This window comes from Rutilus rutilus (genome assembly GCF_951802725.1).
Source record: "Rutilus rutilus genome assembly, chromosome: 18".
Taxonomy (NCBI): Eukaryota; Metazoa; Chordata; class Actinopteri; order Cypriniformes; family Leuciscidae; genus Rutilus; species Rutilus rutilus.
Window position 1 is genome coordinate 25,990,156 of NC_140231.1, and position 17,461 is coordinate 26,007,616.

The 17,461-nt window shown below is 35.9% G+C and overlaps 2 protein-coding genes and 1 long non-coding RNA gene across 5 annotated transcripts; 2 read left to right on the plus strand and 1 right to left on the minus strand.

Annotated features, from left to right (window-relative positions):
• Positions 1 to 775: 775 nt before the first annotated feature.
• Positions 776 to 9,407, minus strand: mlnl (motilin-like). 2 transcript variants are annotated; one of them, XM_084387622.1, is made up of 6 exons: positions 9,087 to 9,299; positions 1,645 to 1,778; positions 1,338 to 1,451; positions 1,177 to 1,251; positions 999 to 1,101; positions 776 to 906 (listed from the first exon to the last, which is right to left on the minus strand). In XM_084387622.1, exons 3-6 carry the CDS (start codon positions 1,449 to 1,451, stop codon positions 899 to 901), a joined length of 300 nt encoding a protein of 99 aa, XP_084243748.1. In that variant the 5' UTR covers positions 1,645 to 1,778; positions 9,087 to 9,299; the 3' UTR covers positions 776 to 898. The 2 variants fall into 2 exon arrangements, with proteins under 2 accessions (XP_084243748.1, XP_084243749.1); XM_084387623.1 differs by lacking the exon at positions 1,645 to 1,778 and having other exon boundaries at positions 9,087 to 9,407.
• Positions 3,296 to 7,608, plus strand: LOC311277335. 2 transcript variants are annotated; one of them, XR_014625210.1, is made up of 5 exons: positions 3,315 to 3,402; positions 6,390 to 6,491; positions 6,578 to 6,613; positions 6,721 to 6,818; positions 7,473 to 7,608. It is a non-coding gene; the product is annotated as an uncharacterized lncRNA (long non-coding RNA). The 2 variants fall into 2 exon arrangements; XR_014625209.1 differs by lacking the exon at positions 7,473 to 7,608 and having other exon boundaries at positions 3,296 to 3,402; positions 6,578 to 6,617.
• Positions 8,572 to 17,203, plus strand: nop56 (NOP56 ribonucleoprotein homolog). Its single transcript, XM_084387621.1, has 12 exons — positions 8,572 to 8,723; positions 9,545 to 9,634; positions 11,604 to 11,718; positions 11,903 to 12,067; positions 12,597 to 12,795; positions 13,375 to 13,562; positions 13,768 to 13,919; positions 14,296 to 14,396; positions 15,003 to 15,151; positions 15,342 to 15,463; positions 15,904 to 16,038; positions 16,438 to 17,203. The coding sequence occupies exons 1-12, from the start codon at positions 8,721 to 8,723 to the stop codon at positions 16,663 to 16,665; spliced, it is 1,647 nt and encodes a 548-aa protein (XP_084243747.1). The 5' UTR covers positions 8,572 to 8,720; the 3' UTR covers positions 16,666 to 17,203.
• The last annotated feature ends 258 nt before the right edge of the window (positions 17,204 to 17,461 follow it).

Sequence of the window (17,461 nt, forward strand, 5' to 3'; positions counted from 1 at the left end):
TAACAGACTGGTCTGCCTCTATAAGAAAGAAATAAAAAACATCTGGGCATGTTTCCTATTATTTCCAACCAACATGCTGCCCTCTCAAGCTGACATTATACCTATTGAAACCACTGTGAACATTAAATTCACACAAACACAGGCTATTTATGACTAAAACACATCATCCTACCATTTAAAAGTTTGTGGTTGGTAAGATTTTATGAGAAGTTCATCATTTTATTGAGCGAGGATGCATTAAATTGATTGAAAGTGACAGTCAAGACTTTTACATTGTTAAAAAAAGTATATTTCTATTTCTAGGCTGTTCTTTAAAAATGTTAAGCAGCATAACTAATAAATATTTCGAGCAGCAAATTAGCATATTAGAATGATTTGTGAAGGATCATGTGACACTGAATACTGGAGTAATGACGTTAAAAATTCAGCTTTGCCATCACAGGAATAAAATACATTTTAAAATATTTAAATAGAAAACAGATATTTGAAATTACAACAATATTTCTAATTTTACTGTGTTTTCATCAGATAAATGCAGCCTTGGTGAGTATAAGGGACTTAAACTTTTGAATGGTAGTGTAAATCGCAAGGTATAAAATGTAAAGCTGAGATTATTTTACTGTAACCATTTGGTATATTAAATGACGATATTTAGTAATATGGAAATAGTAACAAATTTTACAAAATTACAGGAAACAAGGCAAATTAAGAGTCAAATTAAAACAGCAATTTAGCATGCTGTTTAACAGTTTAAAAATTCATCTGACAAGAAACTGAATTTGCATGTCATTTCATTTTATTGTGATTCATTTACATTCATAGACAAAATATTTGTGCTTGCAATTGTGGCGAATCATCAGACTGCAATTGTCGTTGAATGCAGATTAAAATTCCAGCCTTATTTCACTGTCAAAATAGAGCACAAACATCAGAGGGGTCAGCGTCTATATATGAAATATAGAAAGACATTTCACAGCATGGATGTAAATTCTCCTTACCCGTCTCTGGCTCTTCCACAATGTTCTGCAGCATCTTACCAAAAGCGGATCCAATGTGGCCCTTTTTAGCAGTGAGCTTCAGCCCTATTTCTATAGGCTGGCCCTTCAGATGGAATCAGCCAATCAGAAACTCGAAAACATTATGAAATCCATAAAAAAAAATGCTGAGATCCCTCACCACTGGTTCTCCTCCAGTTTCGTCAATCAAAACTTCCTCTGCCTGTGGATCAGCATCCTTCCTTCCCTCCTTTTCCTGTTGTAGATAAAGGGAGAAACAAAACAATTTCTTTCTTGGACAACTCAGGTTTAACTGGAGGTTGAATTGAAATGAATACTCACCCTGAGCTCTCTCATCTCTTTGGGGCTGAAGAATGTGATGTGTCCATATGCTTGGTCAGCCTGAAGAGCAACAATATACACCAGGACCAAACATCCTGTAACCACTCCGCGCATCTTTGGGAGACATGTAAAAACACAAATCAGCAAGTGTTAAACACAACATGGGAGATAACAGTGTATGCTACTCATGCTTTTGTTGATAAGTTAGTTCCAGTTGTGACATACATTAGAGAGAATTAAAGATAGGATCTATTTTATGATTAAATCAGGAAGAGTGAGAGAGACAGAGAGTGAGAGAGAGTTGTACCTTTGTACAGCATGCAGGTGGCCTCCGTGACAGGCTTAATGTTTGTGTCAGTGGTCAGAGAGCAGTCAGATTTATAGGAACCCTCAAAGCTCTTATTTACTATCTCTGACGTATGTTTCCATAAACTCCTCCACCTTGACCATGGAGACAAGCGAGAGACACTATAAGGACTTGACATAACTTGGTTGTATACCTTTTGGTGTATATATAGTTACGTTTTTGTATGTTAGAGCTCAGTAAGTGTAATTACCCAGGTAACGTTCTGCTCCAGGTTTTTTTTTTTTTTTACGTTTTTTCTTTGTTACGCTAACGTTAAAGAAACATCCCATTTTATAATTCTGCAAACACTAGGGAACGCTACTTTTGAATGAACGTCCAACTAAAATGTTTGAGGGGAAAAAAAGTTCCATGAACAATGTATAAATAACGTTTTTGTGCTAACGTTCTGTGAATATTATGAAAGACCAGATAACTTTGGACTAACGTTGTATTAAAGAACATTTGTTTATAACTTTGAGAGAACCTTGCCAGAACATTAACCAAAGTTTTGCGAACATTCCCTGTTGATAAGTGGGTATTAAGAATCTTGAGTATTCCAGAATACTACATTAAAACATTATAGGGATAGTTCACCCAAAAATACAAATCCTGTCATCATTTACTCACCCTCAAGTTGTTCAAAACCTGTATGAATTTATTTCTTCTGCTGAACACAAAAGGGTTTGGATAACCAAACAGTTGATGGACCATTTTGTACCATTTTTTGGGTGAACTATAAGGGCAAAATTTGATTATTCCTTTTATTCCTAAGTGTGTGCGTTTTGTTGTTGCTAAGGACTCTGCATTCCCATCTGATGTATATAAAGTCATAAATTCAATTCTCTTTTAAAATATGAAGTCAACACTGGTATTTATTGCTGTGGGTCGTACATTATGGCACATTTGTCTGATAATTAGTGGAAGGATGAGTGTGCAACCAGCACTGTTTCCTATCATAACTCTTGAAATGTTTCCTGCATCAAATATATTTAGCCAATTTGTCTTTCCTAAACACTCTGAGTCGCATTAATAAAGTTTTATTGGGCAAATGCTTGCAGCATGTAGCTAGATTGGCTTATTCAGATTAGAAAGAAGCACATATACTTTTTAATGTGTTTGAAATACTATTATTTAAATACTATTAATAGGCCTACATTAAACTTCAAATTAACAAGATTTTGTTTTTGTTTTTACATTAACTAGCCTATTGAATATCAATTAAATAATACGATTATTTTAATCAGAATGACTTTTAAATAATTAACAGTGATTTATTTTATTTGAACTATTTTTGCATAAAAACTGTTCATATCAATAATTCTCTAATTAATTGCACCTAAAACGATTTAATTATGCGAATTATGCCTATCCTCTCAAGTAACGGATAGTCAAGTAATGACCCTACTACACTCAAAAAAGTCAACTAGCCACTTGCTTGATTTGCATGATACAAATATGTCTGATTAATAAGAATATAACGAGTTTACTTCTGTTAAATGATTCATTCTTGTTACTTGTAACTAAATTAAGAAATAATTAAATGAATTAGATCAGCACTTGTTGATTCAACGAGACTGAAGCGGTTCATATCAACAATTCTCTCTGGTGAGTCACTGCGCATGCTCAGCACTACGGCGGGAAGTTCGGGCACACGCGAGTCCAGAGACGGCTGTGGAGTTTTGTGAGCGGTCTAATTGTTCTGCATCCTTGATATTGAGGGTAAGTACTTGATATGTACCTGTTTGTAATTAATACTGTGGGATTCTAGATTAAAAATAAGTTATTAGACACTGTGGCGATGTTTCTGCAGGTTTATTTTCCTATACTTGAAGCATAGGCTATGTTGGGTTCAATCATGTGTCTTCGTCGATACGAGTTTCACCTTAACGTTAATATATGCGCTACAATTTGGTGCATTTCTGTCACAATTCATTCTATTTACTACATAACCCACGTTAAACCTGAACTCTACCTCAACCATGGGAGGGTAAAACAGGAGATAAAGTGAATGCAGAGTCGAACACTATGGCAAGCCGTTTTAACTTTTATTCATTTCCGGGATATGAATTGTTGATATCAAGAATTACATTTTTGATATCAACAATTACATTTTTTGATATCAAAAATGTAATTCTTGATATCAACAATTTAATTTTTGATATCAACAATTGAATTCTTGATATCAACAATTTAATTCTTGATATCAAAAATGTAATTCTTGATATCAACAATTGAATTGTTGATATCTGTAATTGTATTTTCACTAGTGAAATGTCACCATAGGCTGCCATTTAAAATCAATTGTTGATATCAACAATTGATTTCTTACTAGTAGAAATATAATTTTTGATATCAATAATTACATTGTTACTAGTAAAAATGTGAATTACTGATATCAATAATTCAATTGTCACTAGTTGAAATATATATTATTGATATCAACAATTGAATTGCTACTAGTAAAAATTTAAATTTTTGATATCTGAAAATGTATTTCTGATATCAATATTATTTCAGATATCTAAAATGGCTTTCTTACTAGTAACAATCACATTCATGATATCAGAAATTAACATTGTCACTAGTGAAAATGGAATTATTGATATCAAAAATAAAGGTTTTTACTAGTAAGAATTGTATTTCTGATATGTGTATTCAGAATTTTAACTAGTAAGAAATACATTTTTGATATCTGTAATAGTTTTGTCGCCCTTTTAACATTTAAAACACATATAGGATATGAATTGTTGATATCAACAATTAAATTCTTGATATCAACAATTCAATTCTTGATATCAACAATTCAATTCTTGATATCAACAATTCAATTCTTGATATCAAAAATGGAATTGTTGATATCAAAAATGTAATTGTTGATATCAAGAATTTAATTGTTGATATCAACAATTGTATTTTCACTAGTGAAATCTCACCATAGGCTGCCATTCAAAATCAATTGTTGATATCAAGAATTGATTTCTTACTAGTAAAAATATAATTGTTGATATCAAGAATTACATTGTTACTAGTAAAAATGGCAATTACTGATATCAATAATTCAATTGTCACTAGTTGAAATGTCTATTCTTGATATCAACAATTTAATTGCTACTAGTAAAATTTTTCATTTTTGATATCTGAAAATGTATTTCTGATATCAATATTATTTCAGATATCTAAAATGGCTTTCTTACTAGTAACAATCACATTCATGATATCAGAAATTAACATTGTCACTAGTGAAAATGGAATTATTGATATCAAAAATTAACATTGTTACTAGTAGCAATTAAATTGTTGATATCAAGAATAGACATTTCAACTAGTGACAATTGAATTCTTGATATCAAAAATAAAGGTTTTTACTAGTAAGAATTGTATTTCTGATGAGTGAAACTGGAATTTTAACTAGTAAGAAATCGATTCTTGATATCAACAATTGATTTTGAATGGCAGCCTATGGTGACATTTCACTAGTGAAAATACAATTACAGATATCAACAATTATAGTTTTTACTAGTTGAAATTCAATTGTTGATATCAAGAATTATCATTTTAACTAGTGAAAATGTAAATGCTGATATCAAGAATTAGCATTGTTACTAGTGGAAATGTAATTCCTGATATCAAAAATTGCCATTGTTACTAGTAGAAATCTAATTCCTGATATCAATAACAATAATTTTAACTAGTGAAAATTTAGTTGTTGATATCAAGAATTCATATCCTGCGAATGATTAAAAGTCAAAACGGCTTGCCTATTGCCATTCCCAGGATATAAATTGTTAATATCAATAATTATAGTTTTTACTAGTTGAAATTAAATTGTTAATATCAAGAATTATAGTTTTTACTAGTAAAAATTTAATTGTTGATATCAAGAATGAACATTTTTACTAGTTAAAATTGAATTGTTGATATCAAGGATTCATATCCTGGAAATGAATAAAAGTTAAAATGGCTTGCCATAGAACACACCATGCACTCGTTTTTTTCTGTTTGTAAGTTAGTGTGACGTTAGCTGGTTTATGCCTAATGGGGCATTTTTACGACATACCCGGGGTATATTTACGTAATCTATCGGTTACATCAGAAACAACAGAAGTTAATGTTGAATGATCAATGTGCACTTCACATCTCTCCTTTCATGTTAACGTTTAGAGCTTTATTTATTTCTCTTTTGAGATTTTGCTGAGAGTGTGCCAACGGAGGGACTGTTGTTGTTATTATCTAAATTAACTAATATTGGCTTGGCCCTTCATGTGTATATCAGAAAAAAATATTACTTTAAACGTTCTGTAACTAGACATTTCTGTCTTTTCAAACATAGTTCCAAAATGCCACATGCTACCCAGTTTATTGAATACAGTATGCAAAAATTGTCAAGTAAAATCTATGATGCAGTCGACCATACATTTCAAATGTCCTAACAAAAGGAATAGTTTATAATTAAAGTCATGATGGAATAGGTTTGCATGGTTTTATTCAGGGAATATGGTTATTAATAAAAGTAAAACACTTGATATTTAGTAACAACAGCCAGTAGTGGTATTTTCTTTGGCCCAGTTTTTAAAGTCAGTCTTTGAAATTAGGAGAATACTGCTTGTGTTATGTGTTTTTCTGTTTTCTGGCCTTAGCATATACATTAGGGTAAATAAGTTGCAGTTTTGCAGATTAACTTTTAGACACTTTTTTTTTTTTCACAGTGAAAATGTTCCTTTTCTTCATACAAAAAAGAAATGCATCACAATATAAAGCTGGCGGCTGGCCCCTTGCTCATCTGGTGTGAACCTCACCTTTTTTACATGGTAAGTAGTTTTTCTTAACACTCACATACAGTAATGTACAACTAACTATCCTTGATTATTGAACTTTCCTTTTCTTTCTCTTTCAGTGACATGTATGTGGCAGTGTGTTGCAAAGGAGAGTTGTAGGTACAAGTTACTTAAGCATTATATACTATACCATTGTTTTGTAAGCGGCAATCATTATGTTTGTGTATATTTAAATTTAAGTTTGAGTTAATCTTGTCCCCAGCCCACAGGATGACACTGCATACCCGAAGAGCCTGTGTCATCAAGTCTCTGTGCACCTACTTGAAAGAAGACCCTGAAAAACTAGTGAAGGCATATATGGTGAGTTGATGAGAAAATACAGCTTCAAAAGCCCATTGAATCTGTACTTGGGCCGTGTTTTTCCCTATTTGCTACAACAAACGTGACATAAGAGAACACATAACTTTGTCAAATATCTGAGCTGGACAAATTGTTAATTTATAGGAAACTGAGGGTACACCATGACAAAGTTCTTATGTGAATTGGTTGATGCACTAAGTCAATTTTTTTTTAAATTCGTATCGGTTGAGCTCTCTTGGGGCTTAATTTACATAAAAAAGAAATGGCATCAGAAACTGTACATGCATGCTTTTGTTTTATTGCAGTGCATTGTATTCTAAGATGGTTCTAATGTTTTAGCCACCTCATTCATTTTAAATATGGTGGCCAAATAAATTATAACAATCTTATAATATAATGCACTGCAATGACAGCCCAGCACCCACTGTGACCTCAATAATAAACATAGTAGAATTATCACCTTTCTGACAGTTTCAACTTAAAACCTGAGAAATTATAACCTTGTAAATGTAGAATAAATTTTCCTGTATCAGATTGACGTTTACTTAACATGTGTACCTAATAAAGCGGCCAGTGAGTGTATAATGTGCAATTCTTGTGATCAATATTTGAGCTAATTTTTGTTTGTGATCTTTCATGTATTTCGTCCCACAGGATTCAGACATTGAGTCACAAAGTACCTTGGAGCAAACTGTGTCATAATTGAAGATGTGGAAGTCCTCAGTGAAATGAGTAGCATTGCACAGGCTTGTGCTCTGTTATTTGGACTGATATACTGTTTGAACCTGAGCTCAAATAAAATAAAATATATTTTTTTAATTGTTTGCATGTTTTCTGTACTTTTTTTTTATAGATTACTGAAGTTTTGGTAATGTCATGCTTAAGGCTGATTTATACTTCTGCGTCGGACCTACGCCGGAGTCTCTACGCTATAGACTACACGTTGGTTTTCATTTATACTTCTGCGTCGTTGTCCATGTTGACGCGCAATTACACATGCAGAGGGAGCATGTGAAACCCCAGGGAGCGATCCTAGCAGACCAATCACAGCGCTTGCATCCGCGTAGAGTTGACGCGTTGTTACATTTTTGGAGAGGTGCACGTCAGGGTACGCCGAAGGGTACGCGCGCTACACACAGCCTACGACGTAGCTACGGCGTGAGTTAGACACAGAAGTATAAATTGGGCTTTAGTGCCGTCATCTAAAACAAATCTAATTGAAACAAAAAGATAGATATTCATTAAACTACCAAAACCATACATGAACAAGACATTAACTAGTTGATGTAACAAGGCAGAATTTTGTTGAATGGAAGTGCTTTGAGTGAATGAGAATAAATTTGATTAGTCTAACACAATACAAACATTTTGATTCAATTAGTTGTAGAGAAGTTGCATTGACATGTTAAAATCATGTTTAATCTACAAATCAATATTGTGTTCAAATAAAATATTCAAAGCTTTCCAAGTTTACTTGATTTGATTAGATGCATAATGGGTGCTACGATTAAATCATGTTCATTCAACAATTTATTTTTTTGAGTGTATATGCGAATTATGCCTACCCTTGATTACCAGTAGCCTACTCTCTATTCAATTGTGATACTTTTTTATAATAATTATTTTATCATTCCTCACATGGGCATCAATTCTTCTACCATAATGCATTTTTCTCCAGCAAAACGGAATGTCCATTCGGGTGCCACGCATCTTGCATTTCCAAGCATTTCCAACAGGCGACGCACACGTTTCCGCAAAATCCCGCCCTTTTGAAATCTCGCGTTAGGCTGCGTGACTGAATCATGTGGGTTTTCGTACTTGAGCGCATGTGAATTCTTTCCTGTTCAAGTGATCCGAAGGAACGGAACGCTCCCTCGTGCGTGGCGCACGAGATCAGTAAACATGGTAAAACATGCACTATTTCTTTATGCAATCTTTTGAAATTAGCAGATCGGAGTTTTGAAACGTTTTAAACATCACCACCATGTTGTATTATAAATCTGGCTTTTATGATGGCCGACGTGCATGTTTGTAGATTTGCGCTTTGTTGCTATTACAGAGTTATAACAATTGTTTTAATTAGTTTATTGAACACATTTATTATGCGATCGCACGATGCAAACCGCATATATGCAATTATTGCAGGCTAACCGTTACTTGAGGGGATACATTGGCGAATCCGGTAACACAAGGCCTTAATGTGATATTAAAGCCCACGGCAGCCATTTAATTCAGTCTAACTTAACGAGCTCGTAATGTTTCACTCACCTCCTGTTAGTGTTTTGGACCGATGTTCTGGTTCTGATCTCAGTGCTATAAGATGTTGTTCAATTCTAAAAGTGACTTGCTGAGTATTTGATCCACTGGAGTAGCACGTGGTGTGTCTGTGCTAACCCATGCTAATGTGTTTCTCCCCAGCTTCAAGCTCGAATGTAATACAATCTAAACATGGGTAGTTTATTAACGACTGTTGTTATCGTCTGCTTACGTAATGCTGTATTATCATATTAATTACTTAAATACGAGGCGTATTTGTGCCTGGAAGTGCCACCACCACGTGCTGGTGTTGACCTGCAACTTCAACAGTTCAGATTCGCAACATTTATTTGTATTAAATGTTGGTTGTTAATATGCGAGTTAAGCATTTAGGACATTGTCCCTTTTTGTTGTAATTTATTTTTATGGTATTAGTGGTAATTAATAATTTGACTCTTTCTCTCTCTCAGGTGCTTTTACACGTGTTGTTTGAGCATGCAGCTGGATATGCATTATTTGCTGTCAAAGAAGTTGAAGAGATTGGAATGCTGCTACCTCAGGTTTGTATATTAAGGAAATTCAAATGGAAGTACATTTTTGTCCATACTAACAATGTGGAGGGGAAGGGTTTAAAGATTTGGCCATGTATTCAGAAGGTTGTTGGTTCAAACCCCAGCCATAAAAGTATCATTGAAAAGTAGTCCAAATGACCTACGTGAGCATAGAATTCAAAAGATTGTAGGATTTTAAGATGTGTTTTTTTTTTTTTTTTTTTAATGAAAATCTATTTTTCTTAATGCATGTTATAAATCTAATTGTAAATGAATTTTTAGTAGGGGTGTAACGATACCCTCATGTCACGATTCAATACATATCACAATACTGAACTCACGATATGATATTATTGTGATACTCCAAGACATATGATCAAAGGTTAACAAAAAATTTACTGTTTATTAAACTGATAAATTTGATATTACATTGTGTATAAATAAATATTCTTTGGAAACCCAAAGCACAGGACAATAGAGACACCAGAATAAAAATATTCATGATTCTGAAGCTGAAAATAGTTATTTTAGACGAATATGTTTCTGTCACTGACTAGATATATTTAAAATAATGTAGGCCACTTTTTTTACACAGATATTCCCCTATTGCATTATTATACATTATATTCAACATTATATATGATATTTTAATGTAGGACTGACACTAAAACTCTGAAAACGTATATATTTTTTTTCTCACATAGTAATTTTATTCACAATACATATTGTTGCATTTTTGTATTGCGATATATTGTTACACCCCTAATTTTTAGTGCTTATTTTTTTGTCACAACTGGATTTTACAGTGAAAGTGCAGGACTTTTTCACACACCCCTCCCTCCCCCCCATTTTCAATAATTTGTTACATTTGGATGTACGTCAGAATATAGAGATCTGTTGCTAATAGGGCTTTTGCATCGGAGGAACCTTTTCGTAGTTCCTTTCTAGATCTAATGGTGGAACTTTTTGGCGTGTTTGCACCGTGGGAACTGGGAACGATTTTAGCTGTAGGAATGCCTTTTGGGGGAACTAAGTTAGCTCCTAGGGTCTTATCCAGGACAATAGGAGCTACCAATGATGTAAGTATATAATGATTGGCCGAACGCACACAGAACACCAGCACCTGCCATTAAAAAAAAAAAAAAGAGCCATGTACAAAGAGATTATAGCCTATATATTTACTCCACAAACTAATTCTGCAAACATGGAAAACTGGGATAGATGGGCCTTTCAACCTTTACGCTAAGGAGAAAATCCAACGCAACTTGGAGGAAACCAAGAGAAACATGATTATGTATTTCTGCTTGGATGGCGATATTGGATATCTACTAGAGATGCGCGGATGGGCTATTATTTCATCCGCAACCGCATCACAAAAATCATCATCCGTCCGCCATCCAGCCGCACCAACGTTTTTGACCAATTTTCAAAACCGCACCCGCCCGCCATCCGTTGATTTGTGTATACATATATTTTTCATTTGATTGGTTCAACCGCCCGCCACCCGCCCGAATTTAATTAAAATATTATTTTTCGTCATCCGCCCAATCCGCAGTTTATCCGCGGAGTCCGCGGCTGTAACCGCCAACCGCGCATCTCTAATATCTACCACACGGCAGATTACTTTTTTGAATTACAGTTCTATCTAATAACGTGTTAGACAGATTGTAAACTAATGAAGATTGAGAATGAGAGCCCTGTGTGCTCAGACTCTGGTTTTCTCAGCGCTGTCAAAAATAACTGCCACACCGTCAAAAAAATAATTCACAACAAGAAGTGCGGCTTAAGCCTCTTCTGCGTTCCTGCTGGTGGTGCGAATGCAACCAGGAAAAAGGCCCTAGGGGAACATTTACACCCTGGTGGCTAGGTGGAACAACCCAGTATGAAAGTGGCTAATGTAGTTTAAATATAAGTTGTTTTTTTTTGTTGTTTTTTTTTTTAATGACTAATACTAATTATGATTCTTGGTCTTTCATAGGTGGAGGAAAGTGTCCTAAATGTTGGCAAATTCAGTAGCGTAATCCGACTGAGTGCATTCTTCCCCTTTAAATCCGCCCAGACTGCTCTGGAAAATATCAATGCCATTTCAGAAGGTAAAAGACAAGAAGGTTTATTTCAAATTGCTTCACTGATGAAATGATGTATATATAATCTGTCAATCCACTGAATTATTGTGATGACAACATACCTACAAACTGATCATTTGAGGATGATTTGTTGACTTAAAAATTGTGACCTACAATTAGTGACACTTTGTTCCTCATCTGACCCGGGCAGGAGTTGTCCATGCGGATCTCAAGTTGTTCTTGGAGACCAACATTCCGTCCGGGGGTAAAAAGAAGTCCATGTTGGGGGTGTCCGATGCTAAGATTGGTGCAGCGCTTCAGGAAGAGCTTAATCTGTCCATTCAGACTGGAGGAGTTGTAGCTGAAATCATAAGAGGTGAGCATGATGATTCAAATCAGGGGTTTTCAATCTAAAAGGTGCCATGGATCCCCAAATATGATCAACTTCGTGGAATGGACATCCACCCCCAATCTTAACATGTAAAAGGCAACCATATATTTTCATTTATAAAGACCCAATTTTACTGTAAAAATAACAAATGTGAGATTATTTGGAAAAGATTTAGTTTATATTGGTGTTTTCCCTAGTCACTATTGTAGTGTACATTTGTTGAATGTATTTGAAATATTTTAGTTTGATTCTTTATTCCCTTACTTTTTTTTTCTACTAAAACATAATTTTTACTTGGGGATCCCTGGACCTCAGGTTGAAAACCCCTGGGTTTAAATCTTTATTATGCAAATCACATATACAAACTGTTTTGAACAGCCTGCTGTAATGATGTACCTAGATAACCTGATTTCTGATGCTTTATACTGAAAAGCTGAACAGACAGGCAAAAAAAAGTGTTTTTAAGAGTCCAACAGTGTCAACTGTTGTTAATGCATCTGTTTGTAATTGACAGGTGTGCGTCTGCACTTCCATTCCCTGGTGAAGGGACTCACTGCTCTGGCCGCGTCCAAAGCTCAATTGGGTTTGGGTCACAGCTACTCCAGAGCCAAAGTCAAGTTCAATGTCAATAGGGCGGACAACATGATCATCCAGTCAATCGCCCTCCTGGACCAGCTGGACAAGGACATCAACACGTTCTCCATGCGTGTGCGGTAAGATGTTTTTTGTGGGACTTTCCTGTAGTTGGATCTAATCCAGCCACCTCCTAATGCTTACCACAGACAGCGCCTCCTAGTGCACTGGCTGTACAGAAAGTGGAGGCACAGTGAAGTCCTTCCTCTGGGGTGTTTGGTCCCTCAAACTGGAGCGAACACAACCTGAGGGGGAGACAGACCTTTGAGTGGCTTCACACTCGTTATTTGGAGCATAGATTTCGTAATGAATGGCTACATGAATAATCAAAATAATAAAGAAATCGTTACATCTAATCGAAAATTAAAGCTTAGTTTAACCCCTGAAAATGAAGAAAATAAGACGGCTATACTTTTTAATATGGCATTAATTTATTTCATAGTGTTTTTGTATAGTAAAATGAAACACTTTTTGTTTTTATTTTTGGGTAATAACTTATTAATAATAACAATAGTTGTATTAATCAAATCTGGAGTTTTTAACAATGTTGTAAATTATTTATTTTTTTTAAACTAAGTCACAGTAGTAAGATGAATTGTCTTTCCAAATAGTGCAGCTTTTTGGCACAGTTTCTAATTCTCTTTCTCTTATCTGTGCAGTGAATGGTACGGTTACCACTTCCCAGAGCTAATAAAGATAGTGAGTGATAACAGTACATACTGTAAAATGGCCAAGCTGATCGGGAACAGAAAGGAACTGAGTGAGGAGATGCTGGAAGCTATGGAGGAGATCACAATGGACAGTGCCAAAGCTCAGGCCGTCCTTGACGCGTCCCGAAGCTCTATGGGTAAGACGAGCTCACTGATGATGTCATGAGTATAGCTCTGTGTGAGCGTCTCGGATGTCATGATGTTATTATAATCTGTCAATCCACTGAAACCATGTGATGACAGCATACCTCATTAACTGAACCTTTGAGTCACTTTATCTCAACCAGTTTAAGTGCTCCATTGATTTGTACTAAGTTTGTGTATCAAATTGTTTTTCTAAAGGTATGGATATCTCTCCTATTGACCTGATCAACATTGAGAGCTTCTCCAATCGTGTGATCTCCCTCACAAACTACAGACAGGAACTGCAAGAGTACCTGCGATCCAAAATGGGCCAGGTGGCACCAAATCTCGCGGCTCTCATTGGTGACGTGGTATGTGTTTGTCAGCACACTTGAGGGCTCTGATATAGATCCCAGACTAAAATGCATGTTTGAGCTGTTTTACCTGGAAGCAACTTGCACTGAGATATCTTAATGTCAGTGCCATTGTTTTGTCTCTAGATGCACACCAGTAATGTTTAAGGCATGTTTAGAAAAGCTTATTGAACTAAGACCCAAACCTGGCTTGTGAAACTAGGCCAATAATTATAAAATCTTGTACAACATTTTTAATATATAATTGTAATGTTAAAGTGAAAAATGTGTCCCCTGGACATTTAATATTTACCTGATCATAAATGTTTTTCTAGTAATGATTGACTAGTTTGTTTCTATAGACGTTATCTGACATTGATTTTTCTTTTAATAGGTTGGTGCCCGTCTCATCTCTCACGCTGGCAGTCTGACAAACCTGGCCAAATATCCCGCCTCCACCGTGCAGATCCTGGGGGCAGAGAAGGCCCTGTTCAGGTACTGGGGCTCCCCTTCCCTGCTGGGGTTTCACACAGCTGCAGTGATGGCAGGGCCGGGGCGTAGCAGGAGCGGGTGATTTGGGGTGTCATTGAACACACTGTAAAATGATCCCGCTCAATCTCACGTAACCCCCTCCCCCCAGTCTGAGCAGCTGCTGAGGGTTTTGAGAGGTAGATACATTTGAAGATGTCCTGTTGAACGCACGGCTCTGATTTTTGATCATGACTCAGTCCTTGAGTTTCTAGTATAGCAGTGTATTTTCAGTCATTTTTGATAGTGATGCACCATAATTTTGGCAGCTGAAAATATTTGGCCGAAACAGCAATTTTTTTTTTTTTTTTTTTTTTTGCCCGAAATAGTTTTATATGATCCTAGAGTAGCAATATGTAAAGTTAGTTAGCCTCTCTAACTTTACGACGACTGGTTTAATTGATCACAACATTCTGAACAGCACAGAGTTCAATTTCCAAAACTTAATTTTTGGCTGAATGAGATCTTTAATTTTGGTTTCCTTACTAAGATTTGGTGCATCACTAAATTGATGCGTCTGAGACCAACCACCAAAGCCGTTGTAGATGGATTTTGTTCTGTCCTGTGAATTAGGGCGCTGAAGACCAAAGGAAACACCCCAAAGTACGGTCTCATTTTCCATTCGACGTTCATCGGGCGTGCCGCTGCCAAGAACAAGGGTCGCATCTCACGTTACCTGGCCAACAAGTGCACCATTGCGTCACGCATTGACTGCTTTTCTGGTGAGGATCCCATCTTCCCTCGTTTATTTTGTTTACCTCTGCTTGGTTTTTGCTATGATGCTTCTATTTTTCGTCAACAGTAACCCACCTCAGTGGTTGTTGAAATTGTAATCCTGAGCAGAACTTTGGGCCAAACACATTTTCAGTAGTACGTGTTTGTTATCTTGATGTCTTCGTTCTGTTCACACAGAGGTTCCCACGTGCGTGTTTGGTGACAAGCTACGTGGTCAAGTAGAAGAACGTCTGTCCTTCTATGAGACCGGTGAAGCCCCACGGAAGAACCTGGATGTCATGAAAGAAGCTGTTGCAGAGGTGACAACTAAACCATAGCAGTGTTCAGAAACCAGAACAACATGGGCAGATTATCAGTCACTTAAAAGGTTTCTTTTTAGCTAGCATGCTGGCTATGAAATGTTATTCATGGCCAACTATCTAATGATAAACATTTTTGCTTGAATGATAATATCACTAAATAGAACATTTATTTTTTTTGACGTGGGTTCGATGTTCTGCCTACGTTTTGTGACTGCTTTTTCATTGCTAATAATGCCTTTTAAAGTGCTGATTGAGAATATTTGTCACTATGAATCGTTGTTACTGTAGTTTCCGGAAGTGCTGTGAGTGATGATTCTTCTCTCCTGACTCCTACATGGAGGCTTAACTGATTTAATGAGCCTGACACAGCACTGTGAAGTTTGGGTTTTACTAGGCTTGTGCAAATGCAGATACATGAACATTTTTCTCGCTCGCAGGCTACTGAGGTGACTGCTGAAATCAAGCGCAAACTCGAGAAGAAGGAAAAGAAGAAAAAGAAGCGTGAAAAGAGGAAACTAGAAGCTCTTTCTACGGCAGAAGGAGATGAAGAGAAAGCCAATGGCGATGCTGAGGTACTTCACACTTCAGGGATTTTAATTTAAATTAAAATAACATTTCAAATTATTCACATAATTTGATTTTAATACAAATCATAAGATTGGTTTAAATATACCTTAGTTTCAAATATTTTTTTTCTTCACTATAGTGCTGAGTATAATTTTAGTATTGGTCATATTTGGGCTTCCATGGCATCAAAAAATATTGAAAAGCATGTCTATACTGGAGGCTGGACCTTCTCATGGACCTGTCTCATATCTAGTCATGCTAAAGCAAATCTCCTCCGAACCATTGACAGGCCCGACTCTGTGGGCTTGATCACTGAAGTGAGCAGGACATGATCATCTCTGAGCTTGATAATCTGAAGTTTGATGTTTCATACATGGTGTTAATGGCTTCCTTTTGTTCTTCAGGAGAAACCGGATTCCATAAAGAAGAAAAAGAAAAAGAAGCCGGCAGCTGAGGAGAAACCAGAGGTGGAGGAAGAGGTCACGACAAACGGTGGTGAGGCCACGCCTTCTAAGAAAAAGAAGAGGACGATTGACGTCGTGGAGGCGGAGCCTGAGGTGACGGAGGAGGCTGTGACGCAGGTGGAGAAGAAAAAGAAGAAAAAGAAAAAGGTGGCAGAGGAGGATGAATAAGCGTGTTCCTTCTGACTGGACTTTTTCAGTATTGTACAGGTTTTTTTGTTTCATTTATGAATGTTGGACTCATGGTCAAGAATTTAAGATGTTTGAGAGCTGCGCGCAAGAAGAGTGATGCATTGAGTTGTCATGTGTTTCTTTTATACAAACTGCTTTTTCCTGTCATTCTCAAAGCACCTTTCTGAAACCGTTCATTTATGTGCCTTGCTCTAATAAAATGACGGCCCTTTGGCATCAGTGAAAAGATTTCCAAGCTTGCCATCTGAATTTCACTTTAAATGTCACATGCTTTTAATTGATGAAAAGGTTTTTCTTGAAGTGTGCTGGTTTGATTATTCATTATAATCTGATTTGGAGCTGTTTGTAGCAAAGCATATTTTTATAGTTAAACGTACTGAAATTCATTTACAGAGATGGAAAATGAACTGATATCATGCATGTGGTGTCTACCTAGCCGTTATCAAGTACTCCATCTATTGATTCATATGCATTGCATAAATGATTGGCATTTCAATAAATTAATGTGATTCTGTAACTTCAGCTGTTCCTCATGTTAATTGCTGTTAGAAGATGACATGGCATTAACAAAACACTTTTACAAAGGAGCCAAGTTTATACAGTAGTTAATGTAATGGCTAACATGACAATTCACTCTTTTATAGTAGTTATTCTTGGGTAATGTTAAATTGTACGTTAAAGGGATCGTCCACCCAGAAGTGAAAATTCTGTAACTTACTCACACTTATGTTTCAAACCTGTATGTGTTTCTTCTGTTGATCTAAAAAGATATTTT